General features: G+C 41.4%; 1 protein-coding gene across 1 annotated transcript in view; it reads right to left on the bottom strand.

The window, feature by feature from the left end:
* Positions 1-18,150: 18,150 nt before the first annotated feature.
* LOC125177294 (beta-galactosidase-1-like protein 2) overlaps positions 18,151-26,197 on the bottom strand; it is a 59,718-nt gene continuing 51,671 nt past the window's right edge. Inside the window, exons 15-20 of the mRNA XM_047879462.1 lie at positions 21,150-21,221; positions 20,550-20,637; positions 19,787-19,874; positions 19,314-19,425; positions 18,457-18,573; positions 18,151-18,348 (exon numbers count right to left, since the gene is read on the bottom strand). Of these exons, the coding sequence (XP_047735418.1) occupies positions 18,151-18,348; positions 18,457-18,573; positions 19,314-19,425; positions 19,787-19,874; positions 20,550-20,637; positions 21,150-21,221 (675 nt within the window). The remainder of the gene's footprint in view (positions 18,349-18,456; positions 18,574-19,313; positions 19,426-19,786; positions 19,875-20,549; positions 20,638-21,149; positions 21,222-26,197) is intronic.

Below are 26,197 nucleotides of genomic sequence, written 5' to 3'. Positions count from 1 at the left end.
TTTGGGGGGATCGCAGTCCAGATAACTTTCTTTAGATGGTGTTGCTTCATGCATATTTGCATTGTTATATGCACATGTAACATAAAGACTGAGTATCTAGTAAATCGTATCTGTTTCCATATAGAGGTCTGTCATAATCCAGTCCTAGATTACAGTCAGGACATTATTGTTGGTCCATTGGTCTATGTAAAGGTATTCCAGACATTGCTCTTTAGCCATGAACCCCTTTGAAGTTAAACCTACTGTGAAATAATTCAATTATGTGAGGCTATTGGCAATTTATCACCTCTATGTTAGACAGCTTCAAATTCTATTGGATATTTCCATTTTAGGGCAAACTACTTCACCTGTGAGTGAATTTGTCTTTTCATGTATTAAATCTTATAGATAAGACCCCAATCCAGTAATATAATAGGCAAAGTTAAGTTGGGGTAAGGAAAAGACTGCCTGCATATGAAGGTGATGTTTGTCTTTGGAGGCAAGTGTAGCTAATAATAGGACATATCAATTTCATACCATACTGGAGCTTCTTGGAGTTTGTTTTTTTGTTGTTGTTGTTTTTTGTTTGTTTTACAAGATGGAAATTTAGTTATGAGAGGACAGATTTCTTCTTTTCCTTTTTTTTTTTTTTTTTTTTTTTTTGGTTAAGGTGGATTTTTACTGGAAAGAACACCATGAATGGAGCTATGATTTAGGGAACAGTGAAAAATCCAATTTTAGTATGTGCAGAGAAGTAGTGGGAAATAACTGGAAATGTAGATGGGGTCATTGTGTGTTTCTGTGGGCGTGGGGGGTCATGATCAATGAGGAATTTGATTCTCTTTGTGTAGACTGTGGGATCTTCCATTGGAAGATTTTTTAAAATATAATTTATTATCGAGTTGGCTACCATACAGCGTACATAATGTGCTCTTGGTCTTGGGGGTAGATTCATGTGATTCATTGCTTACTCAGTGCTCATCCCAACAAGTGCTCTCCTTAATGCCCATCACCCATTTTCCCCTCTCTCTAGTCCCCCCCCCCCATCAACCCTCAGTTTGTTCTCCGTTTTTAAGAGTCTCTTATGGTTTGCCTCCCTCCCTCTCTGTTTGTAACTATTTTTCCCCTTCTCTTCCCCCATGGTCTCCTGTTAAGTTTCTCAAATTCACATATGAGTGAAAACATATGATATCTGTCCTTCTCTGACTGACTTATTTCACTTAGCATAATACCCTCCAGCTCCATCCACGTTATGCAAATGGAAGGATTTCATTTTTTCTCACTGCTAAGTAGTATTCCATTGTATACTTAAACCACATATTTTTTATCAATTCATCAGTTGATGGACATTTGGGCTCTCTCCATAATTTGCCTATTGTTGAAAGTGCTGCTATAAACATTGGGGACATGTGCTTCTATGACTCAGCACTCCTGTATCCTTTGGACAAATTCCTAGTAGTGCTATTGCTGGGTCATAGGGTAGTTCTACTTTTTGTTTTTTGAGGAACCTCCACATTGTTTTCCAGAGTGGCTGCACCAGTTTGCATTCCCACCAGCAGTGCAAGAAGGTTCCCATTTCGCCACATCCTCACCAGCATCTGTTGTTTCCTGAATTGTTCATGTTAGCCACTCTGGTGTGAGTTGATATCTCATTGTAGTTTTGATTTGTATTTTCCTGATGGTGAGTGATGTTGAGTATCTTTTCATGTGTCTGTTGGCCACCTGGATGTCTTCTTTGGAAAAAAGTCTATTGATGTCTTCTGCCCATTTCTTCACTGGATTATTTGTTTTTTGGGTGTTGAGTTTGGTAAGTTCTTCATAGATTTTGGATGCTAACCCTTTATCCAATATGTCATTTGCAAATATCTTTTCCCATTCCTTTGGTTGCCTTTTAATTTTGTTGATTGCTTCCTTTGCAGTGCGGAAGATTTTCATCTTGATGATATACCAATAGTTCATTTTTGCTTTTAATTCCCTTGCCTTTGGAGATGTGGTGAGCAAGAAATTACTGTGGCTGAGGTCAAAGGGATTGTTGCCTGGTTTCTTCCCTAAGGTTTTAATGGTTTCCTGTCTCATATTTAGGTCTTTCATCCATTTTGAGTTTATTTTTGGGTATGGTGTAAGAAAGTGGTCTAGTTTCATTCTTCTGCATGTTGCTGTCCAGTTCTCCCAGCACCATTTGTTAAAGAGACTGTCTTTTTTCCATTGGATATTCTTTCCTGCTTTGTCAAAGATTAGTTGGCCATACATTTGTGGGTCCAATTCTGGGTTCTCTATTCTATTCCATTGGCCTATGTGTCTGTTTTTGTGCTGATACCATACTATCTTGATGATTACAGCTTTGTAGTAGAGGCTAAAGTCTGGGATTGTGATGGAGAGGACCATTTTCAAGATGAAAATGATGGATCAGATAGTTATGACTGTTTTATGAGGCAACCTCTCTTCCACTACTTCTCAGAAAAAAGAAGTCCTCAAGCCCAAAAGCACAGAGACTGATAATGTCAGTAGAGCCTTATTGCCAAAGGTTTCAACTGGCTCTGAGGTGGCCACAAATACTAGTAATCCTGTAGGGTCAGAGAAGTAGGACATTCTGTGGAAATGATGGATTTACTCTCTCCTAGACTACTTCCAAGGCTGTAGGAGGTCCCAGGAAATTTGACCATCTGTCTAGTGACTAAGGATAATTGCGTCAGCAAAAATCCCTTGTGTGAGAGGTACTGTCTACAATTTTCAGAGTCCAACCAAGTGCTGGGCTTTTTTCTCTGTAGTTAGTGGCTAAATGACTGGCTTTTTATCTTGGATTGGCTGTAGAATGTCTCTCCAGTCTGAAGCCCACAGATTTTTCCTAAGATGAGCCCTTTAGGAAATTGGGTCTTGGATTTTGTCCTAATTCAATGCCGATCCTTTCTTAATCAGCTGTGCTTGGATGTCATGCAATGTTTGTGGAATGCTGTAATTAAGTATGCTTTCGTAAGACCAGAAATAGAAAGCTTATCTTTATCTCCCCATTCCATCAGTGGCCACTGCTCTGAACAGGTAATTCTGAAAGAGACTCCATTCATTTATCTTACTGATTTGTACTTATCTACAATGCAGCTTCCTTTTCTTTTCTCTAATTATTCTGAGAAATGTCAAGCAATGGATGTCCATCATTAGGTCAGGATAAAGCAGGTTTAAGGCCCAGAGTGCATTGGAGGAGGGTACGGGGCATGCTGGGAAGCAAGTCTGTGTGAGTCTGCTCAGACCAGTTTTGCATGATCCTGATTCTGATTCTTTAATTCTTGGGTAGAATTTGTTCCAGGTTTATAAGCTCTCATTATAGGATTCAATGCCTCTGTGTTCAGAGTTCTTAAAGCAAAATGGATGCATTTCCATTTTAAGACCAAAATAAATAAAGTTCACTCAAAATCTGAACTAGTGAAAAAAGGTTCTCTTTCCTTTCACTTTCTACATTTTAAATTATGCTGGGAGTTCCTTGATGCCCTTTGTAGGGCAGCTTTTTGAAGTAATGGAACACCCGAAATTTCAATCTAAATAGGAGTATAAGCTGAGTGACAACTCTCTTGTGTTTGTGGGATTTGGGGCTTTTCAGTATGTGCTGTCTCTCTAGGATTCTTTGTAAGTAAAATTTCTCCTTAGCATAACAAAAATTACAACTCTAGTATAAATTTTCACAGACATCAGCATGTCTGTGAGGTGTTCTTTTCCTCCCCTTTCCTGGGAGTCTCTGATGTTATGTCTTGGATAGCAATAGGAAAAACTTATTACGTGTCTACTAAGAGCTAAGTACAGTTAATTATTTATTTTGGAATTGCAATAACCCCACACTCTCCTCTCTCCTAATACTTTGTTTTTCTTACTTGTATACAGAATCATTACTGCAATGTCTTTTTCATATGCATTAAGCTTTGAAATAAGAAATTCTACTTTTTGTGCATCTTCTTATTTAAAAAAAAATACTAAAATAGAGAAAAATATAGCAGTTCCTGACTTGTTTCCTGACAGGATCTATACTAGCAAGTCTCCCAGCCCAACCCCAAACATGTACAGAGGCTATAACTAGGTGTGCACAAGCCCTATAATTGCCAAGTTAGCTGACCTGGTGTAGAAGAAAACAGGAGCCCAGTGACAGAGAGGCAGGCATCAGGATTTAAGAATGGAGTGGGGCAGAGTGGGGGCACTTGCACTGGATTTGTTTTCTTTCCCTTACTGCTCCAGTCAGTTTATTGCCACCTTTTTGAAACTCTGGAGTTAATAAAATTATGGGACCCTGTTTCTCAGGTATTAATTTAGGAGAAAAGTTTCAAATGTAGCATTTTACAACAGCAGTTTAATGTGGTGGTCCCTTGATGTCCCAGGGTTGCACTGAGTCAAGAGCTGCTTTTGAGATGGAGATTGACCCACCAGGTGCCCTGCATTTGTATGACAGCCTTTCTTGCTCTAGTCCTCACTCAAAGCTGGTGGACATGACTTTTGTTAACAATTAACATGCTTACAACACAGGCCCATTTATGAGGACTGATCGTATTAGTTAATGTAGTAAATATAAAACTATCAGAACAGTGCCTAGCACATAAGGAACACTGTTTAAATTTTTGTAATTATTGTCAGACATTTTAATAAGTGCCAGAGTGAATCTTGCTTTCTTATTGGACTGCATGAATTTTAGAATTACTTTGATAAATGCCATGAATTATTGGGATTTTGGTTGGAATTACATTAAAGTATACCTTAATTAAATTTCAATAATATTAAGTCTTTCTATCCATAAACAGGGTATATCTTTCCATATATTAAAGTCTTCTTTTATGTATTTTAATTAAAGTTTACATTTTTCTCCATAATGGTCTTGTACCTTTTGTTAGGCTTACTCTCAGAAAGTTTACAGTATCTATTGTTATGAACAATATATTTTTCCTATGACATGCTATAATTGGTGCTTGCTGGCGTGTAGTCTCTTGATTAATTCTTATATTTCAACCTTGAATCTAGTAACTTTCTAATTTCTAACAGGTTGTCAATGAATTCTCTTGAGATTTGTATGAAGACGATCATGTTGTTCACAATTAAAATTCTGTATTTTGTATTTCAACTCTTTTTTTTATGAAATTTATTGACAAATTGGTTTCCATAAAACACCTCGTGCTCATCCCAAAAGGTGCCCTCCTCAATACCCATCACCCACCCTCTCCTCCCTCCCACCCCCCATCAACCCTCAGTTTGTTCTCAGTTTTTAACAGTCTCTTATGCCTTGGCTCTCTCCCATTCTAACCTCTTTTTTTTTTTTCCTTCCCCTCCCCCATGGGTTCCTGTTCAGTTTCTCAGATCCACATAAGAGTGAAACCATATGGTATCTGTCTTTCTCTGTATGGCTTATTTCACTTAGCATCACACTCTCCAGTTCCATCCACGTTGCTACAAAAGGCCATATTTCATTTTTTCTCATTGCCACGTAATATTCCATTGTGTATATAAACCACAATTTCTTTATCCATTCATCAGTTGATGGACATTTAGGCTCCTTCCATAATTTGGCTATTGTTGAAAGTGCTGCTATGAACATTGGGGTACAAGTGGCCCTATGCATCAGTGCTCCTGTATCCCTTGGATAAATTCCTAGCAGTGCTATTGCTGGGTCATAGGGTAGGTCTATTTTTAATTTTTTGAGGAACCTCCACACTGCTTTCCAGAGCGGCTGCACCAATTTGCATTCCCACCAACAGTGCAAGAGGGTTCCCGTTTCTCCACATCCTCTCCAGCATCTATAGTCTCCTGATTTGTTCATTTTGGCCACTCTGACTGGCGTGAGGTGATACCTGAGTGTGGTTTTGATTTGTATTTCCCTGATAAGGAGCGACGCTGAACATCTTTTCATGTGCCTGTTGGCCATCCGGATGTCTTCTTGAGAGAAGTGTCTATTCATGTTTTCTGCCCATTTCTTCACTGGGTTATTTGTTTTTTGGGTGTGGAGTTTGGTGAGTTCTTTATAGATTTTGGATACTAGCCCTTTGTCTGATATGTCATTTGCGAATATCTTTTCCCATTCCGTTGGTTGCCTTTTAGTTTTGTTGGTTGTTTCCTTTGCTGTGCAGAAGCTTTTTATCTTCATAAGGTCCCAGTAATTCACTTTTGCTTTTAATTCCCTTGCCTTTGGGGATGTGTTGAGTAAGAGATTGCTACGGCTGAGGTCAGAGAGGTCTTTTCCTGCTTTCTCCTCTAAGGTTTTGATGGTTTCCTGTCTCACATTTAGGTCCTTTATCCATTTTGAGTTTATTTTTGTGAATGGTGTGAGAAAGTGGTCTAGTTTCAACCTTCTGCATGTTGCTGTCCAGTTCTCCCAGCACCATTTGTTAAAGAGGCTGTCTTTTTTCCATTGGATGTTCTTTCCTGCTTTGTCAAAGATGAGTTGGCCATACGTTTGTGGGTCTAGTTCTGGGGTTTCTATTCTATTCCATTGGTCTATGTGTCTGTTTTGGTGCCAATACCATGCTGTCTTGATGATGACAGCTTTGTAGTACAGGCTAAAGTCTGGGATTGTGATGCCTCCTGCTTTGGTCTTCTTCTTCAAAATTCCTTTGGCTATTCGGGGCCTTTTGTGGTTCCATATGAATTTTAGGATTGCTTGTTCTAGTTTCGAGAAGAATGCTGGTGCAATTTTGATTGGGATTGCATTGAATGTGTAGATAGCTTTGGGTAGTATTGACATTTTGACAATATTTATTTTTCCAATCCATGAGCAGGGAATGTCTTTCCATTTCTTTAAATCTTCTTCAATTTCCTTCATAAGCTTTCTATAGTTTTCAGCATACAGATCCTTTACATCTTTGGTTAGATTTATTCCTAGGTATTTTATGCTTCTTGGTGCAATTGTGAATGGGATCAGTTTCTTTATTTGTCTTTCTGTTGCTTCATTGTTAGTGTATAAGAATGCAACTGATTTCTGTACATTGATTTTGTATCCTGCAACTTTGCTGAATTCCTGTATCAGTTCTAGCAGACTTTTGGTGGATTCTATCGGATTTTCCATGTATAATATCATGTCATCTGCAAAAAGCGAAAGCTTGACTTCATCTTTGCCAATTTTGATGCCTTTGATTTCCTTTTGTTGTCTGATTGCTGATGCTAGAACTTCCAGCACTATGTTAAACAGCAGCGGTGAGAGTGGGCATCCTTGTCGTGTTCCTGATCTCAGGGAAAAAGCTCTCAGTTTTTCCCCGTTGAGGATGATGTTAGCTGTGGGCTTTTCATAAATGGCTTTTATGATCCTTAAGTATGTTCCTTCTATCCCAACTTTCTCAAGGGTTTTTATTAAGAAAGGGTGCTGGATTTTGTCGAAGGCCTTTTCTGCATCGATTGACAGGATCATATGTTTCTTCTCTTTTTTTTTTGTTAATGTGATGTGTCACGTTGATTAATTTGCGAATGTTGAACCAGCCCTGCATCCCAGGAATGAATCCCACTTGATCATGGTGAATAATTCTTTTTATATGCTGTTGAATTCGGTTTGCTAGTATCTTATTGAGAATTTTTGCATCCATATTCATCAGGGATATTGGCCTGTAGTTCTCTTTTTTTACTGGGTCTCTGTCTGGTTTAGGAATCAAAGTAATACTGGCTTCATAGAATGAGTCTGGCAGTTTTCCTTCCCTTTCTATTTCTTGGAATAGCTTGAGAAGGATAGGTATTATCTCTGCTTTAAACGTCTGGTAGAACTCCCCTGGGAAGCCATCTGGTCCTGGACTCTTATTTGTTGGGAGATTTTTGATAACCGATTCAATTTCTTCGCTGGTTATGGGTCTGTTCAAGCTTTCTATTTCCTCCTGATTGAGTTTTGGAAGCGTGTGGGTGTTCAGGAATTTGTCCATTTCTTCCAGGTTGTCCAATTTGTTGGCATATAGTTTTTCATAGTATTCCCTGATAATTGTTTGTATCTCTGAGGGATTGGTTGTAATAATTCCATTTTCATTCATGATTTTATCTATTTGGGTCATCTCCCTTTTCTTTTTGAGAAGCCTGGCTAGAGGTTTGTCAATTTTGTTTATTTTTTCAAAAAACCAACTCTTGGTTTCGTTGATCTGCTCTACAGATTTTTTAGATTCTATATTATTTCTGCTCTGATCTTTATTATTTCTCTTCTTCTGCTGGGCTTAGGCTGCCTTTGCTGTTCTGCTTCTAGTTCCTTTAGGTGTGCTGTTAGATTTTGTATTTGGGATTTTTCTTGTTTCTTGAGATAGGCCTGGATTGCAATGTATTTTCCTCTCAGGACTGCCTTTGCTGCGTCCCAAAGCGTTTGGATTGTTGTATTTTCATTTTTGTTTTTTTCCATATATTTTTTAATTTCTTCTCTAATTGTCTGGTTGACCCACTCATTCGTTAGTAGGGTGTTCTTTAACCTCCATGTTTTTGGAGGTTTTCCAGACTTTTTCCTGTGGTTGATTTCAAGCTTCATAGCATTGTGGTCTGAAAGTAAGCATGGTATAATTTCAATTCTTGTAAACTTATGAAGGGCTGTTTTGTGACCCAGTATATGATCTATCTTGGAGAATGTTCCATGTGCACTCGAGAAGAAAGTATATTCTGTTGCTTTGGGATGCAGAGTTCTAAATATATCTGTCAAGTCCATCTGATCCAATGTCTCATTCAGGGCCCTTGTTTCTTTATTGACCGTGTGTCTAGATGATCTATACATTTCTGTAAGTGGAGTGTTAAAGTCCCCTGCAATTACCACATTCTTATCAATAAGGTTGCTTGTGTTTATGAGTAATTGTTTTATATATTTGGGGGCTCCGGTATTCGGTGCATAGACATTTATAATTGTTAGCTCTTCCTGATGGATAGACCCTGTAACTATTATATAATGTCCTTCTTCATCTCTTGTTACAGCCTTTAATTTAAAGTCTAGTTTGTCTGATATAAGTATGGCTACTCCAGCTTTCTTTTGGCTTCCAGTCGCATGATAAATAGTTTTCCATCCCCTCACTCTCAATCTAAAGGTGTCCTCAGGTCTAAAATGAGTCTCTTGTAGACAGCAAATAGATGGGTCTTGTTTTTTTATCCATTCTGATACCCTATGTCTTTTGGTTGGCGCATTTAATCCATTTACATTCAGTGTTACTATAGAAAGATACGGGGTTAGAGTCATTGTGATGTCTGTATGTTTTATGCTTGTAGTGATGTCTCTGGGACTTTGTCTCACAGGGTCCCCCTTAGGATCTCTTGTAGGGCTGGTTTAGTGGTGACAAATTCCTTCAGTTTTTGTTTGTTTGGGAAGACCTTTATCTCTCCTTTTATTCTAAATGACAGACTTGCTGGATAGAGGATTCTTGGCTGCATATTTTTTCTGTCTAGCACCCTGAAAATCTCGTGCCAATTCTTTCTGGCCTGCCAAGTTTCAAAAGAGAGATCAGTCACGAGTCTTATAGGTCTCCCTTTATATGTGAGGGCATGTTTACCCCTTGCTGCTTTCAGAATTTTCTCTTTATCCTTGTATTTTGCCAGTTTCACTATGATATGTCGTGCAGAAGATCGATTCAAGTTATGTCTGAAGGGAGTTCTCTGTGCCTCTTGGATTTCAATGCCTTTTTCCTTCCCCAGTTCAGGGAAGTTCTCAGCTATTATTTCTTCAAGTACCCCTTCAGCCCCTTTCCCTCTCTCTTCCTCTTCTGGGATACCAATTATGCGTATATTATTTCTTTTTAGTGTATCACTTAGTTCTCTAATTTTCCCCTCATACTCCTGGATTTTTTTATCTCTCTTTTTCTCAGCTTCCTCTTTTTCCATAACTTTATCTTCTAGTTCACCTATTCTCTCCTCTGCCTCTTCAAGCCGAGCTGTGGTGGTTTCCATTTTGTTATGTATTTCGTTTAAAGCGTTTTTCAGCTCCTCGTGACTGTTCCTTAGTCCCTTGATCTCTGTAGCAAGAGATTCTCTGCTGTCCTGTATACTGTTTTCAAGCCCAGCGATTAATTTTATGACTATTATTCTAAATTCACTTTCTGTTATGTTATTTAAGTCCTTTTTGATCAGCTCATTAGCTGTTGTTATTTCCTGGAGATTCTTCTGAGGGGAATTCTTCCGCTTGGTCATTTTGGATAGTCCCTGGCGTGGTGAGGACCTGCAGGGCACTTCCCCTGTGCTGTGGTGTATAACTGGAGTTGGTGGGCGGGGCCGCAATCAGACCTGATGTCTGCCCCCAGCCCACCGCTGGGGCCACAGTCAGACTGGTGTGTGCCTTCTCTTCCCCTCTCCTAGGGGTGGGATTCACTGTGGGGTGGTGTGGCTCGTCTGGGCTACTTGCACCCTGCCAGGCTTGTGATGCTGGGGATCTGGTGTATTAGCTGGGGTGGGTATGCAAGGTGCTCGGGGGCAGGAGGGGCAGGCTTAGATCGCTTCTCCTTAGGTGATCCACTTCAGGAGGGGCCCTGTGGCAGCGGGAGGGAGTCAGATCCGCTGCCTGGAGGTTTGGCTCCGCAGAAGCGCAGAGTTGGGTGTTTGCGCGGAGCGAGCAAGTTCCCTGGCAGGAACCGGTTCCCTTTGGGATTTTGGCTGGGGGATGGGCGGGGGAGATGGCGCTGGCGAGCGCCTTTGTTCCCCACCAAACTGAGCTCTGTCGTCAGGGGGCTCAGCAGCTCTCCCTCCCTTTGTCCTCCAGCCTTCCCGCTTTCCGAGCAGAGCTGTTAACGTATGACCTCCCAGACAACAAGCTAAGTCGCGCTTGTTGTGGGAACACAGTCCGTCAGGCCCCTCCACTTTTGCAAGCCAGACTCGGGGGCTCTGCTTGGCCGGCGAGCCACCCCTCCGCCCCGGCTCCCTCCCGCCAGTCCGTGGAGCGCGCACCGCCTCGCCGCCCTTTCTACCCTCTTCCGTGGGCCTCTCGTCTGCGTTTGGCTCCGGCGACTCCGTTCTGCTAATCCTCTGGCGGTTTTCTGGATTATTTAGGCAGGTGTAGATGGAATCTAAGTGATCAGTAGGACGTGCGGTGAGCCCAGCGTCCTCCTAAGCCGCCATCTTGCCACAACTCCTCACCTCTTTTTTCCATGTATCATTTTTGTTGTCTTGTTGGCTAGGACTGCCACTAAAATGTTGACAAATGGTGATAGGGGAGCTCCTGGGAGCTCCTGTGTTTCCCCAGAATTTAATGTGGATATTTCTCCGCTTGTATCATTGAATAAGACATTTGGTTGGATATGTGTAGATAATATTGATTGTTGACCTGATGAGATTTAAATCTGATGACCTGGGGCACATTGCCTTCCAACAAAATCACAGTTATTAGCAAGGAAGAAAGGGGAAAGACTATTGAATAGACAATTTTGCTGTCATTATAGCTAATTCACTAATACAAAGAAAAGGAAAATAAGATTAAGATGTTGAAAAGTAAATAGAAACCATCAGAATTTGCAGATAAAACATTTAAGAGACAATTGTCAAACTTACAAGTGATGAGAGGTTAGGAAGGTGGCAAGGATACCCAAACAATTTGTGTCCATTAGAAGCAGTGATTTTCAAACCTAGCTGCAAAATGGAATCGTCTGGAAAGCTTTTAAAAACCTCTGTGTCCACCAGAATATCCAAAACAACTTTGGAAAAGAACAAAATCAGGAGAGTCACATTTCCTGATTTTAAAACTTAACATGAAGCTACAGTGATCAGGACAGTGTGGTAAGCCTAAAGATAGACATAAAAGTGAATGGAACAGAACTGATAGTCCAAAAATAAACCCACATATTTATGGCCAATTAATTTTTGGCAAATGTTCCAAGACAATTCAATGGGGGAAAAATAGTCATTTCAACAAATGGTGAGGAGACACATGGATATCCTTTTGCAAAAGAATAAAGTTGGACCCTCAAAATTAACTCAAAATACATCATAGACCTAAATGTAAGAGTTAAAACTATAAGGCTCCTAGAACACATATAATTAACTTCTTTATAACCTTGAGTTAAGCAATGGTTTCTTAGATATAAATGACATCAAGCATGAGCAACAAAAGAAATAAATAGATGTGTTGGGCTTCATTAAAATTAAAAACTGTGGTGCTTCAGACTACACTACACATAAAATGAAAAGAAACCCCAGAATGAGAGGAGATATTCACAAATCATATTATCTGGTAAGAACCTTGTATGTAAAATATGCAAACTCAACAATTAAAAAATGACCTAAATTTTAAAAATGATAAAGCGTGTGTCAAAAGATTTTAATAAACATTCCTCCAAAGCAGGTAAACAAATGGCCAAAAAATTCATGGAAGATGCTCCACATTATCATTCATTATCATAATATCATATTATCATTAGGGAAGTGCAAATCAAAACCATGGTGAAGTACCCACTTCACAAAAACAAAGGATAACTAAAACCAAAATGATAGTTAACAATGTCAGTGAGGATGTTGAGATTTGGGGACCCTCATATAACTGGTGGGATTGTAAAATGATACAGCTACTTTGAAATGAGTTTGGCAGTTCCTCAAGATGTTAAACATACAGTTACCATATGATCCAACAGTGCCACTCTTAGGAGAATTCCCAGGAGAAATTAAAACTCATGTCCAAACAAAAGGTTGCACATGAATGTTCAGAGCAGCACTATTCATAATATACTAAGAGTGGAAACAACTCAGACGTCCACCAATGATGAAAAGATAAACAAAATGTGGTCTATCCACACAATGGAATATTCTTCAGCCAAAGAAATGAAAAAAAAAATTCTGATACGTGCTACAACATGGATGAACCTTGAAAACATAGTAAATGAAAAAAGGCCAGTCACAAAAGACCATACATTGTAGCATTCTATTTATGAAATGCCCAGAATAGGCAAATCCATGGGGACAGAAAGTCAACTAGAGGTTGCCCAGGGCTGAGAGGAGGAGGAAATGAGGAGTTAGTGCTAACAGGTGTGAGGGCTATAAAAACGTTCTAGAGTTAGATGGTGGTGATCATTGCACAACTCTGAATGTACTAAAACCCACTATATTTTACACTTTAAAAGTATTAATTTTATGTAATGTGAATTATATCTCAATAAAATTGTCTTTTAAAAAAAGAAAAAGAGAACAAAGTGAGCCTATCACTTGAAGGATGATAACTGACAATACTTGTTGCTAATGAAAAAACCTCAAACTTTCAATTAAAAATTAGTATTTTGGGGGCACCTGGGTGGTTGAACATCTGACTTTAGCTCAGGTCATAATCTCATGGTTCATGGGTTCAAGCCTCGCGGGGGCTCTGTGCTGACAGCTCAGACTCTGGAGCCTGCTTCTGATTCTGTGTCTCCTTCTCTCTCTCTGCCCCTCCCCCACTCATGCTCAGTGTGTCTCTCAAGAATGAATAAACATTTAAAATAATAATAAATGAATAAAAATAAAAATTAGTATTTTGGAAGATTTGTATCCATCATCAGTAGCTTGATAGCTCCTCAAATCTTGAAAGATTTTTCCTATGATACTGGTGGTGATATTAATGACTGAATTTTTTCATATTGGATGATGAAATGTGTCAATATTTTGAATATTATCATAGTGAACCAATGCATGATATTACAAGAACATGCTTGAATAAAAGATCCATGTTAAGCTAGACCAATGGATCTTAACATAACTGAGTTAAAGAAGTTTATATGATTTTAGATTCCACATTTCTACTAATCTTTAAGAAAGTACTTCTTGTAAAATTTTGGTGTAATACCATAGAATAATATCCATAATAATTATCTGTTCAGGCTATTAAAATACTCCTTTTTCCAGTTACACATCTATGCTAGGCTGGAGTTTCTTCATATGCTTCAGCCAAAACAACATATCACAACAGAAGGAATGTAGAAACAGTTATGAGAATTCAGCTATCATCTATTTTGCCTAAAGACACTTGACAAAATGTAAAACAATGAAATACTTCTCACTGAATTTTTTAAAGTATACTTTTAAAATTTGTTTTCATAAGACAGTGAGTTTATTTATATTGTTTTTAAATTAATTAATAACTAGTTTTAAAAATCTTGATATCTACACTGTACTCCATACCTATCAAATCAAACCCTATGGAGATGGAACATAAATATATTATTTTTACAAATTTCCCCCAGATGATTCCAATGTGCAGCCAAATTTAGTGCCCTTGAGCAATGTTCTCTAGTTTTGGTGTTTATCAGCATCACCTGGGGAACTTGGTAAGACTAGGACATGTAGGCCCCATGCTACTTCAGTAAGCCTGGATCATATTTTTTATTAGCTCTCCAGGTGACCTGATACACACCAAGAATGAAGAACCACTACCTTATACAAGCAGGCCCCATTCTTAACTGTTTGGCTATTGGATCTGTTATCTGACATAATCTCTTCCTTCCAGATGATGTGGGTTCACTTTTCCTTTTCATGGGTTTCACTAAGCAAAATAACAAGAGAAAATGCCCTGCTTTTGCTGGAAGGATTCTTACTGCAAGTGATGGAATCAAGCAGAGAGTGCACCCCAGCTCCTGGCAGTACTGTTGTCTGTCCCATCTCCCAGAGGAGCCTCTCTTCTGGTCTGTACTGCACAGTCATGGAAGGTGTGTCACCTAGTCCAGGGCAAGAGCTACTAAAGTGATTTCAGAGGATGATGCTCTGATGGTTAGGTAACAAAGGACTCTACCACTCCTTTCTCCAGAATATAAGGTTCTCTGTTGGGTTGGTTTTGTAGTCTCTTCAGAAATGGAGGACTGCCAATTAGGATTTTTTTCTGGTCATTCAAAACTAGTGAGACATTTGCTCATCTAAATGTTAGTAAGCCAGGGATGGTGAATCAGTTATCGGCTGGACGTCGATAGTGTTACACTGACATGGCAATGGAGAGCAAGTATCCCCTGAGGAATATCAAGTTACAGAGGATAACAAACATAAAGACCTTCCAGACCCCCATGCTGTTTAACTTTCCTTCCATGCATTTGTCAAAAGTGAGCAAATCTTGCATATTCTGTACAAATTTAGGTTGCATTAAAAAAAAAATTAAAGGGAGAAAACCAGCTAAGCTTTTAGTAGATTACAGAATGGTTTCACGTTCTCCACTTCCTTCCCAGATTTGTGTTCCTATGGTTAGAAGGGTAGAAAACTTATGGACAGAAATACTGCTGTTGTGCAAATGCCTCTGTGTAATACAGGAGAGAACAGACTTCTCTGTAAGCCCCAACCTCTTCAGCCTGCCCCTGTAAAACAGGGCCCCTGTTGACCTTTTTGGCAGAATCTAGGTGAAAATATTCAATCTGATTAAATTTTGCTTGAGTATCTCTATACTTAACACAGATTGACCCTAAAGACAAAACAGTTAAAGAAGGACAAATATTCACACTGCAACTCACTTGAGTGGAGAAATTATATTTAGGCTATAGTTAACCTAGTATTTCACCCGAGGCACTAACATATGATTATCAGGGGAAAAACAAGACATTAAATTGCCTTAAAGCTACTTCAACTAGGATATCATGGATTAGGTGAGAGTATTTGACTGGCCTGAGTGTTCTCTACATTACCTGGAACACTAAGGAATCATGAAGGCCAGGAAACTGTAATGAGCTGTACCTTTTACAGCATCGCACCATATTGTGTTTATATGTTTATAGAGTAATATCTGTAAAAGTTTAACATGATTTTCTTTTCACCCTAGTCTATATAGGACTTTAACTGAAATTTACTCTAGGAATCCATTTATCTGTGAGAATATTGGAATTTCTTTCAAAAACAGTGCAAAAAAGAAAGAATAAGCTGTTTCTGTCATTCAGAACTAGGATTATACAGAAGAAAAACAGAGTCATTGATAGGACTACTGTCTTAAGAGAGGATTTCCCAAATTCTGTCACCTTTGCCTTTTATTTATAAAGGGTTGATCCCCAAGGCCCCAATTCCTAGTGCTTTCCTGTAATGTAGGGAAAACATAACTTCTGACTAGGAGAACCAGGTTTGATCTATGGCAGTGTTTCTCACCTGGAGGGATTTTGCTCCCAGAGGAGACTGGGCAGTATCTGGACATGTTTTGGTTGTCATAATTGGGGGGTTGTGTTACAGGCATCTAGTGCATAAAGACCAGGGATACTGTTTAGCATCCTACAATGCACAGGCAGCCCCCACCACACAGAATTATCTGGCCCAACAGAATAATAGTGTTGAGACAGGTTGAGATCCATCCTGCTCTATGATAAAAGAGCTCAAAATGTGGTCCTCAGACCAGTAATATTGATATCACCTGGGAACTTGGCAGAAATGCATATCCTTAGGCCCCACCCCAGACTTACTGAACCAAAAATTCTGGGGATGGAGCCCAGCAATCTGTGTTTTAACAAGTCCTCCAGTTGATGCCCACACTAAGGCTTATGCTCTATGGAAGTCAGAGGCTTCGATATGGGACCACTGATGCTTTCCAGCTCTGGGTGATGGTGGGAGGGGAAGCAAGAGATAGAGGAAAGGATCCCTGATTCCAGCTTGCTGTTTCCTCCTTGGCAGCTTGGACTGAGAGACGGGGCAGTGTGGCGGAACAGCGAAGGAAGGGCCAAGCAGGGAATTCATGCTCTTCAACCTCTTTGGGCTGTGGAAGTCCTGGTCCACCTGGGTGCTGCTGCTCTCCTGGCATTTGCACATGCAGAAGGGACTCAGGATCTTTACTCTTGGAGGAATGCAGCTCCTTGTACAACTGGTCTGAAGTCCGGTTATGATTCCTTTTGGTCTTGGGTTGGAAGTCTTCTCAGCAGCCTTGATGCAGTGCCAGCTCACCTCTGTGGTGACCCACTCTCCCAAGCTCCCAAAAAGCCTGTCAACTAACCCCAGGGCTGGTTTATACCATGCTGGAATTTGCATGGCTTTAGAAAGTGAAGCTCAACAGAACTCCCTTCTGCCTGCCCAGGCTGTGCCACAAAGTTGATTTACCACTGACACCTAAATGGTTCCCTGTGCCTTTGCTGTGCCTCAGAAGGGTTACAGCACACAGAGGACTGGGTGATCCCAGAATCAAGAACTGCAAATCAGGTACCAAAGGTGGTAGCCAGGAGGTGGGTAAAGAATAATAAGGTGATAAGGAAGCAGTGGACCAGGTAGTTGGTTGTCATATGTGTCAAAGAAGGAGGCCTTTCCCCTGAGTATGAAAAAGCCAGTGGTGTGATATGGAACAAGCACCATAGGGTAAAAGGAAAGTACCTTTTTTATATAAACATTGCAAATGCAGAGTGTATATGAACTGCCTATCATTTCCTGTATTAACATTTACATTTATTTAATCTCCTTGAAAGATCACTTTTGCTTCAGATTTACAGTTGTGAGGTCAAGTATTCTGACCATATTCTCATTTTTTTAGCATTTTATTTGGTGGTTGAACAACCTTTATTGAAGCAATATGACAGAGTGTGCACTGAGTAGGTTTATTTTGTTATAAGCATCAGAAAAAGGTTACCTAACCTATGCCAAAAAATAAATGTACTGGCAAGTTAGGAAGTGGATGGTGGGCCCAAAGCAGAAATTGGGATAAGTTGAGAAGACAGGTTAGTTCCAGCAACCAAGGTGTCAGGATGGGTAGGTTACTCACATCCCCGGGGATGGGACTCATCACAATTTCCTACTTTATGTCACACCACTCAAGATTCAATATCCTGGAAAAGAAAATCTGATTGGTCTCCTGTATATCATATGCCCACCCTTGGCAGGGAAGGACAGTTGCAGGTGGGGAAGAAGGGCAGGTTGATTATCAGTCCCACAAAGACTCTAATGAAGGGAGCATGGATGATTCTCCAAAAGAACATCAGGACCCTGCTGTCAACAAAAGGATCAGGGAGGCTGGGCACACAGGCACCAATCATCCACTATGGGCAAGCACAGAGGGTCTGCAGCCTTCTTAGTCGTGGTGACTGGGCTGTGTGTTCCCTCCCTGTGGCAACCTGAGAAGCAGTACTATGAAAAGTGCCTTGGAATGACCAAACATGGTAGCATAAGAGAGAGTAATAGAAAACATATTTCAGAAAAGGCAAGAAATAGAAAACATTGGGACCTTGGTTTACTATGAGGCAGGTATCCAGAAACCACTGTGGAAATGTGTAGAAGAAAGGGAGGCCCAGGGAGTTGGGTTAAGACTGTTAGAGGAGTCAGCTAGTCAGGAATTTGGAAACAGGAAGTGATGGCAGACTATGCCAGGTATAAGAGAAAAGCTGTCTATCATGCAAAGGCAATGAGGAAGAGTTCAGGTTCCTGGAAGATAGTAAATTCTGCCTTCTTTATCTCTAGCTCAGCTAGAAAGATCCAGAAGGATGATCTCAGATGCTGCAAATTTACCCTCCAGAATACCATACCTAGATGAGATATGTTTGTGAACCGGATCTCCTGGCCAGGTCTAAATTCTTCAAACACAATGATCTGTCAAGAGGAAGGAGGTTTGGTGGCTATAAGAGTCAAGTTATGACTCTTTTCAGGCAAAGGCAAATGACATGGACTGGGATGAGGGAGTATAGTGGGGGAGCTTACCTCATTTGATCCAGGATGAAGCCAGGGTCCTGGAAGGTAAAGGGCCTCCTGGGGACCTATATTCCAGTAGCGCCCCAGATTTCGTCCATTGATGAATATTACACCTTTCGTCCAACCCTGAAAAAGATTGGAATGGAGGATTCGAGATCTGAGTTCTAAATGTAAAGACACAAGGGTGAAGGCACACACACACACACACACACACACACACCATAAACACACCTGATCCTAGTCACAGACACACTCAGAAAGAATGGATTACCACACATGGCCTTATATAGAAGATTACCCGGACAGTTCTATGATATTTCTCTTGGACTGGGTTGGCTCAACACCTAGCCTCAAGAAGGAAGGCATTTATTTCTAACTCATCTCCCTATATCTGCCCAAAGGCAGAAAGGGTATTTCCATTTACCATCAGATATTCATCAAAACATGCTGGGCCCAAAGCATAGTTTGAGTTGTAGAATTTTAGGATGGCAGTAAATGTGCATTAGAATCTCAATATCCCCACCACAGACTGGATGTGTGTTCTGAAGGGGCTGAGGGACTCAACATCTTGGATTATGTCTGGGGACAGGTGGATCATGCTCACCAAATTCTTCATGCAGTGGATTCTACAACTGTTCCCACTAGAACACACTACTTATGTCTCCGTCACATGTGTTAAGTATCCACCTCTCACCCTCATCAACACCAGGGCGGGGCAGCCTCCAGCTGGCTATGGAGTAGCTGAGGTCCCAGAGAGCTTACATTTCCTTTCACAGAGCAGGGTCCACGCACCAAGGAGCTTTTTTCTCAAATGTTCCTTTGGGATGGGGGTAGGAGAACATAGGCAGGGGAGAAATATCACTAACCTCCATTTTTATGAAGGTGTCTTTGGGGTAATTACCCATTCTCAGGATACCAAGGAAGAAGGCAGGGCCCTGAGGTTTGAATGAGACTGGTTTCCAAATGTTAGGAAGGTCCCTAAGAGAGAGTCAAACACCAGTGGAAAGGTCATGCCCTTCTTTATGTCAGTTGTGACTTTTGAGGTAAGGCTCCTTTCTACCTGAGCCTGGAATCCCCTTTATAGCACAATCATATGCCTCTCAGGGGGCATGATGGAGGAAAAAACCCACCCGACCAGGAGTTAGGTGAATGAGGGGATGGTCACCACTCTGCCCCAGACAACTGTGAAACTTGGGGTCATTTCCTTCAACACTCTGGATCTTGCCTTCTCTTATCTGAAAACCAAGAAGGTTAGTCTAGAAGCTCAGAGAGCTTCTTTCCATCTCTAAATGGGAAACAACTTTGATTAATCACCTTGAGTCAATGGTCTGGCACCCACCTTTTTAGAAATTTAGTTTTCATATCCAGGCTGTAGATTTTAAATCTTCTTAATGGAGAATTATTCAGATATATATCCCCAATTAATCCTGTAGGAGGGGAATAAAGGGAACACAAGACTAGCAGGGATGTGAACACAGAGATGTGAATAGGCTGTGACTAGGGCTCTGCCTGAAGGAGAATGCTTTCATGGCCTCATCATATGGAAGATTTCTGCAAAATCCTACATAAATTCTTCCTTAAGTTACACACGTATACCTCTTAAGGTGTACCTGTATCTCCCTATTAACAGTGCAAAGTCACTGCACTTCCTGCCAGGTCTGGCCAGCACAGCAGTTCAGGCTGCCTTTAACTCCCAAGTACTTTAAAGCACTTGGAGCAGGGGAAGGAAGGTGTGTGTGACTCTGCGTCCAGGATCCCAGGGGGAGGCCAGCATGCAGACACTGAGCTCTAGGGAAGGAAAAAAATCAAAGGTCCCAGTGAGTGATTCTAATCATATTTTTTACAGCTTTCCTTAAAACCCTTCTGGAAGAGGAAAGACTTCCTCTGGCTTGGTAATGAGAGAACACACTTAAGGGAAAGCACCATCATCCTCTCCTAGCAAAGCAAGACTTCATCATTGTTTCTACACATGACTGTCTCATTGGCTGAGAAATCCTGCTGTCTTCCAAACCAAGCACTTGGTCATGACTATCCTCAGAATGACAGGAATTCAGTGCCTTAAGGTCTCAACCTTCTCCACCCTTGGAAGGAAGGGGGCCCACCTTTTCTCTCCTTATTGATGTCCTGCCCATAGGCAAGGCGGCCTTGATTCTCCACCAGGATCCTCAGTGTTGGGATATCCTTGTAGTCCTGTCCAAGACAGACCAGTTAGAATGGGTACCACTCAAGCACTCTTCTGTAGATCTCTTAAGAATCCTCTGAAACTCAGATGAGGTCATATGCAGGGTGACAGACAGACAGCAGACCTCAGAAACATGCAGACATCCAGCTCTAGAGGCAAACCTTTGGGCTCCTGCTCTTCATATTCCCCCACTCTCACCCCCAACCCCATAGCAAACCTTTCAGAAAATAGTCACTTGGATATTTTACAAGAGACTCTTGAGGCTGGCAACAAACCTAGAGTTTTTTTGAGCAGCAAATATCCAATGTGGTGAAGTTCTGTTCACCCAAAGCATGTATACCCATAATTTAGAAACACATACAACTCTCCCTCATCCTTGGTGAGTTCTTATGCAAGGAACATTCCAAAGTGGAAGAGAAAACAGGCTATCACTGGGCCAGGTCATGCTTACAATGAGCCTGTGGCCTGGGCAGGCATTGAACTATTAGTCCATGGATTATATTAACATTGGATTATATACCATTTTGGTGGGAATAGTCAGCTGGTTAGTGAAATGGTCCAGGACCCCTAGATAATTCTCATTCAAAAACACCTGCCAAATAAAGAGAAGAGCACTATTAGGTCCTCATAAGAAAAGGGACAAAATGATCCTTGGAAAAGCAAAGAAGGCAAGTTCTAGGGGAATGATTAACTTTGTCTCCCATAATATTACAAGGTGACTACAAGTTCACAAACCTAAAACATATTCAAAGCAATAGAGCCACGAGATATATAAGGAAAAGTCCAAAGAAAAATGTCCTGGTGCCAAATATAGGCCCTGGCTATACTACAGGGTAAGGAGGGAAATAATGAAACTCAAAAGACCTTCAAGGAATGAGGAGAAAAGGAAGGTATAGAATTAATGGATATTGTGAAAGAAATGGTGGTCAGGGTCACCTGGATGGATCCACACAGTCTGCTTGGGATTCTCTCTTTCTGTGTCTCTCTCCCTCTCTATGGCTAGCACCCTTTCTCTCTCTTAAAAAAAAGTAAAAGAAATGGTGGCCTAAGGGGAGGCAGGGGCTACAAGTACAGCAGGCATCCACCTGTCTGGCCTGCATGGTTCATTCTCATAATAAATCCAATCTTCCAGGTTTCCCCAGATCCTAATCTGGAAAGGCTTCTGCCACCACTATTTCTCATTTTAAGAATGATCTGGATGTACATCCATTTCTTTTTTTTTTTAATATATGAAATTTATTGTCAAATTGGTTTCCATACTCCATTTCTTTTCTATTACCTGTTATACTGCTTCAGATTCAGATGAAGTCACCCTCAAGAATCTGCTCTAGCCATGCAGGACCACAGAAGGATACATAATTTTCCTCTGAGATTATTTGAGTTAGGTTATAATTTTCAAATGAAATTGGACTAGGAAACTATAAAAATTAGAATCCACAAATATTAAAAACACAAATGTTAATACTATATAGAACACAGAATTCACTCTTTAAGCTATTTAGAGTCTAATTACAAGGTGTATATACTCTGTAAGTATTTATTGAATAACTTGGGCAAGGAGTCACCAAGCTTAAAACAGAACCCCAGCCACTGAGAAACTTGGAGAGTGACACAAAGAAATGATTAGAACACTTCACAATAGCTAACATGAAGCTGAGAACAGAATGCCACAGATGCACAGAGGAGGCAGTAACAAGTCCTGACCCCCAGCAGAGTACAGGCTATTTACAAACATATGGGCAAGTGACTGGGAAAATCAATGGAAGACTGTAGGCGGGACAGGTGGAATGCTGAGGATTTTACCTTGGGAAGGAAATGGGTGGCACTGTGAGGGAGGGATTTAGCAAGGAAGAGGGGAAAAGTGAGCTATCTGAAATAGAGTTATGAGGCTCTAACGGTAGTATAGGAAAGATACAAGGGTGCTTCTAAGGCAATATCAGCATGGAGTTTGAAAGAAGACCCACTGAGGGCTGCCTGGGTGGCTCAGGCGGTTAAGCATCCAACTCCTGATTTTTGGCTCAGGTCATGATCTTGCAGTGCTTGAGTTCAAGCCCCAAGTAGGGCTCTGCAGAGCCTGCTTGGGATCCTGTCTCCCTCACTCTCTGTCCTTCCCCCACCCAAAATAAATAAATAAACTTGGAAGGAAGGAAAGAAGGAAGGAAGAAAGAAGGAAAGAAAAAGAAGAAAGAAAGAAAGAAAGAAAGACCCACTGAGTAATACTGCACCATGCAGGAGCCAAGTGAGAACAAGGTATAAAGAGAGAATGAAGGAAGCAGCATTTTCAGTTTGGGAGGCTACAAGTCTGTGGACTGATGTAAGGAGCACAGGATGAGGAGGGTAATGAATCTGGTGCTGGACGTGAGGAGTTTGAAAAGTCAATGACACATAATATCTAAGTGAAGAAAAATGTTCAGCAAACAGGGAATCTGGGTCTGCAGCTCAGGTGAAGGAGGGAAGGGTGTCACCTTCAGGAGGACCAGCACCTTTGGAAAAAGATGACACAAATGGCACAGAGGTGGTAAGAGAAGGAGAATTTCACCAAGACCTGAGGAAACTCCACCAGCTCTTAACTTGGAGTGCAATGTTGAAGCCTTTCCACTAAGCTCTGCTGTTTTCTAGTCAACAACCATTAAACTTCTCTGACGTGTCATTTGTAAGAAATATCTTAGATGAGTGTTTTGTGAATTAAATGAGAAGAGCCAATTTTAATGTGTTATTTAAATGTAGGGATTGCTGTACAATAAGAACTGGGACTTCTGAAGCTCCTCCCAAGTCTCCTTAAAGAATCCCATCGGAGTTGCGGCAAGATGGCGGCTTAGGAGGACGCTGGGCTCACCGCACGTCCTGCTGATCACTTAGATTCCATCTACACCTGCCTAAATAACCCAGAAAACCGCCAGAGGATTAGCAGAACAGAGTCGCCGGAGCCAAACGCAGACGAGAGGCCCACAGAAGAGGGTAGGAAGGGCGGCGAGGCGGTGCGCGCTCCACGGACTGGCGGGAGGGAGCCGGGGCGGAGGGGCGGCTCGCCGGCCAAGCAGAGCCCCCGAGTCGGGCTTGCAAAAGCGGAGGGGCCGGGCGGACTGTGTTCCGACAGCAAGCGCGACTTAGCGTCTGGGAGGTCAGAAATTAACAGCTCTGCTCGGAAAGCGGGAAGGCTGGAGGACAAAGGGAGGGAGAGCTGCTGAGCCCCCTGACGACAGAGCTCAGTTTGGTGGGGAACAAAGGCGCTCGCCAGCACCATTTCCCCCGCCCATCCCCCAGCCGAAATCCCAAAGGGAACCGGTTCCTGCCAGGGAACTTGCTCGCTCCGCGCAAACACCCAACTCTGCGCTTCTGCGGAGCCAAACCTCCGGCAGCGGATCTGACTCCCTCCCGCTGCCACAGGGCCCCTCCTGAAGCGGATCACCTAAGGAGAAGCGATCTAAGCCTGCCCCTCCTGCCCCCGAGCACCTTGCCTACCCACCCCAGCTAAAACGCCAGATCCCCAGCATCACAAGCCTGGCAGGGTGCAAGTAGCCCAGACGAGCCACACCACCCCACAGTGAATCCCGCCCCTAGGAGAGGGGAAGAGAAGGCACACACCAGTCTGACTGTGGCCCCAGCGGTGGGCTGGGGGCAGACATCAGGTCTGACTGCGGCCCCGCCCACCAACTCCAGGTATATACCACAGCACAGGGGAAGTGCCCTGCAGGTCCTGACCACGCCAGGGAATATCCAAAATGACCAAGCGGAAGAACTCCCCTCAGAAGAATCTCCAGGAAATAACAACAGCTAATGAGCTGATCAAAAAGGATTTAAATAATATAACAGAAAGTGAATTTAGAATAATAGTCATAAAATTAATCGCTGGGCTTGAAAACAGTATACAGGACAGCAGAGAATCTCTTGCTACAGAGATCAAGGGACTAAGGAACAGTCACGAGGAGCTGAAAAACGCTTTAAACGAAATGCATAACAAAATGGAAACCACCACAGCTCGGCTTGAAGAGGCAGAGGAGGGAATAGGTGAACTAGAAGATAAAGTTATGGAAAAAGAGGAAGCTGAGAAAAAGAGAGATAAAAAAATCCAGGAGTATGAGGGGAAAATTAGAGAATTAAGTGATACACTAAAAAGAAATAATATACGCATAATTGGTATCCCAGACGAGGAAGAGAGAGGGAAAGGTGCTGAAGGGGTACTTGAAGAAATCATAGCTGAGAACTTCCCTGAACTGGGGAAGGAAAAAGGCATTGAAATCCAAGAGGCACAGAGAACTCCCTTCAGACGTAACTTGAATCGATCTTCTGCACGACATATCATAGTGAAACTGGCAAAATACAAGGATAAAGAGAAAATTCTGAAAGCAGCAAGGGGTAAACGTGCCCTCACATATAAAGGGAGACCTATAAGACTCGTGACTGATCTCTCTTTTGAAACTTGGCAGGCCAGAAAGAATTGGCACGAGATTTTCAGGGTGCTAGACAGAAAAAATATGCAGCCGAGAATCCTTTATCCAGCAAGTCTGTCATTTAGAATAGAAGGAGAGATAAAGGTCTTCCCAAACAAACAAAAACTGAAGGAATTTGTCACCACTAAACCAGCCCTACAAGAGATCCTAAGGGGGACCCTGTGAGACAAAGTCCCAGAGACATCACTACAAGCATAAAACATACAGACATCACAATGACTCTAAACCCGTATCTTTCTATAATAACACTGAATGTAAATGGATTAAATGCGCCAACCAAAAGACATAGGGTATCAGAATGGATAAAAAAACAAGACCCATCTATTTGCTGTCTACAAGAGACTCATTTTAGACCTGAGGACACCTTTAGATTGAGAGTGAGGGGATGGAGAACTATTTATCATGCGACTGGAAGCCAAAAGAAAGCTGGAGTAGCCATACTTATATCAGACAAACTAGACTTTAAATTAAAGGCTGTAACAAGAGATGAAGAAGGACATTATATAATAGTTACAGGGTCTATCCATCAGGAAGAGCTAACAATTATCAATGTCTATGCACCGAATACCGGAGCCCCCAAATATATAAAACAATTACTCATAAACATAAGCAACCTTATTGATAAGAATGTGGTAATTGCAGGGGACTTTAACACACCACTTACAGAAATGGATAGATCAACTAGACACACGGTCAATAAAGAAACAAGGGCCCTGAATGAGACATTGGATGAGATGGACTTGACAGATATATTTAGAACTCTGCATCCCAAAGCAACAGAATATACTTTCTTCTCGAGTGCACATGGAACATTCTCCAAGATAGATCATATACTGGGTCACAAAACAGCCCTTCATAAGTTTACAAGAATTGAAATTATACCATGCTTACTTTCAGACCACAATGCCATGAAGCTTGAAATCAACCACAGGAAAAAGTCTGGAAAACCTCCAAAAGCATGGAGGTTAAAGAACACCTTACTAACGAATGAGTGGGTCAACCAGGCAATTAGAGAAGAAATTAAAAAATATATGGAAACAAACGAAAATGAAAATACAACAATCCAAACGCTTTGGGACGCAGCAAAGGCAGTCCTGAGAGGAAAATACATTGCAAT

This window comes from Prionailurus viverrinus, chromosome D1 (genome assembly GCF_022837055.1).
Source record: "Prionailurus viverrinus isolate Anna chromosome D1, UM_Priviv_1.0, whole genome shotgun sequence".
In the NCBI taxonomy this organism is placed as follows: Eukaryota; Metazoa; Chordata; class Mammalia; order Carnivora; family Felidae; genus Prionailurus; species Prionailurus viverrinus.
The sequence above is the reverse complement of the archived record's forward strand: the minus strand, read 5'-3'. Positions and strand labels throughout refer to the sequence as shown.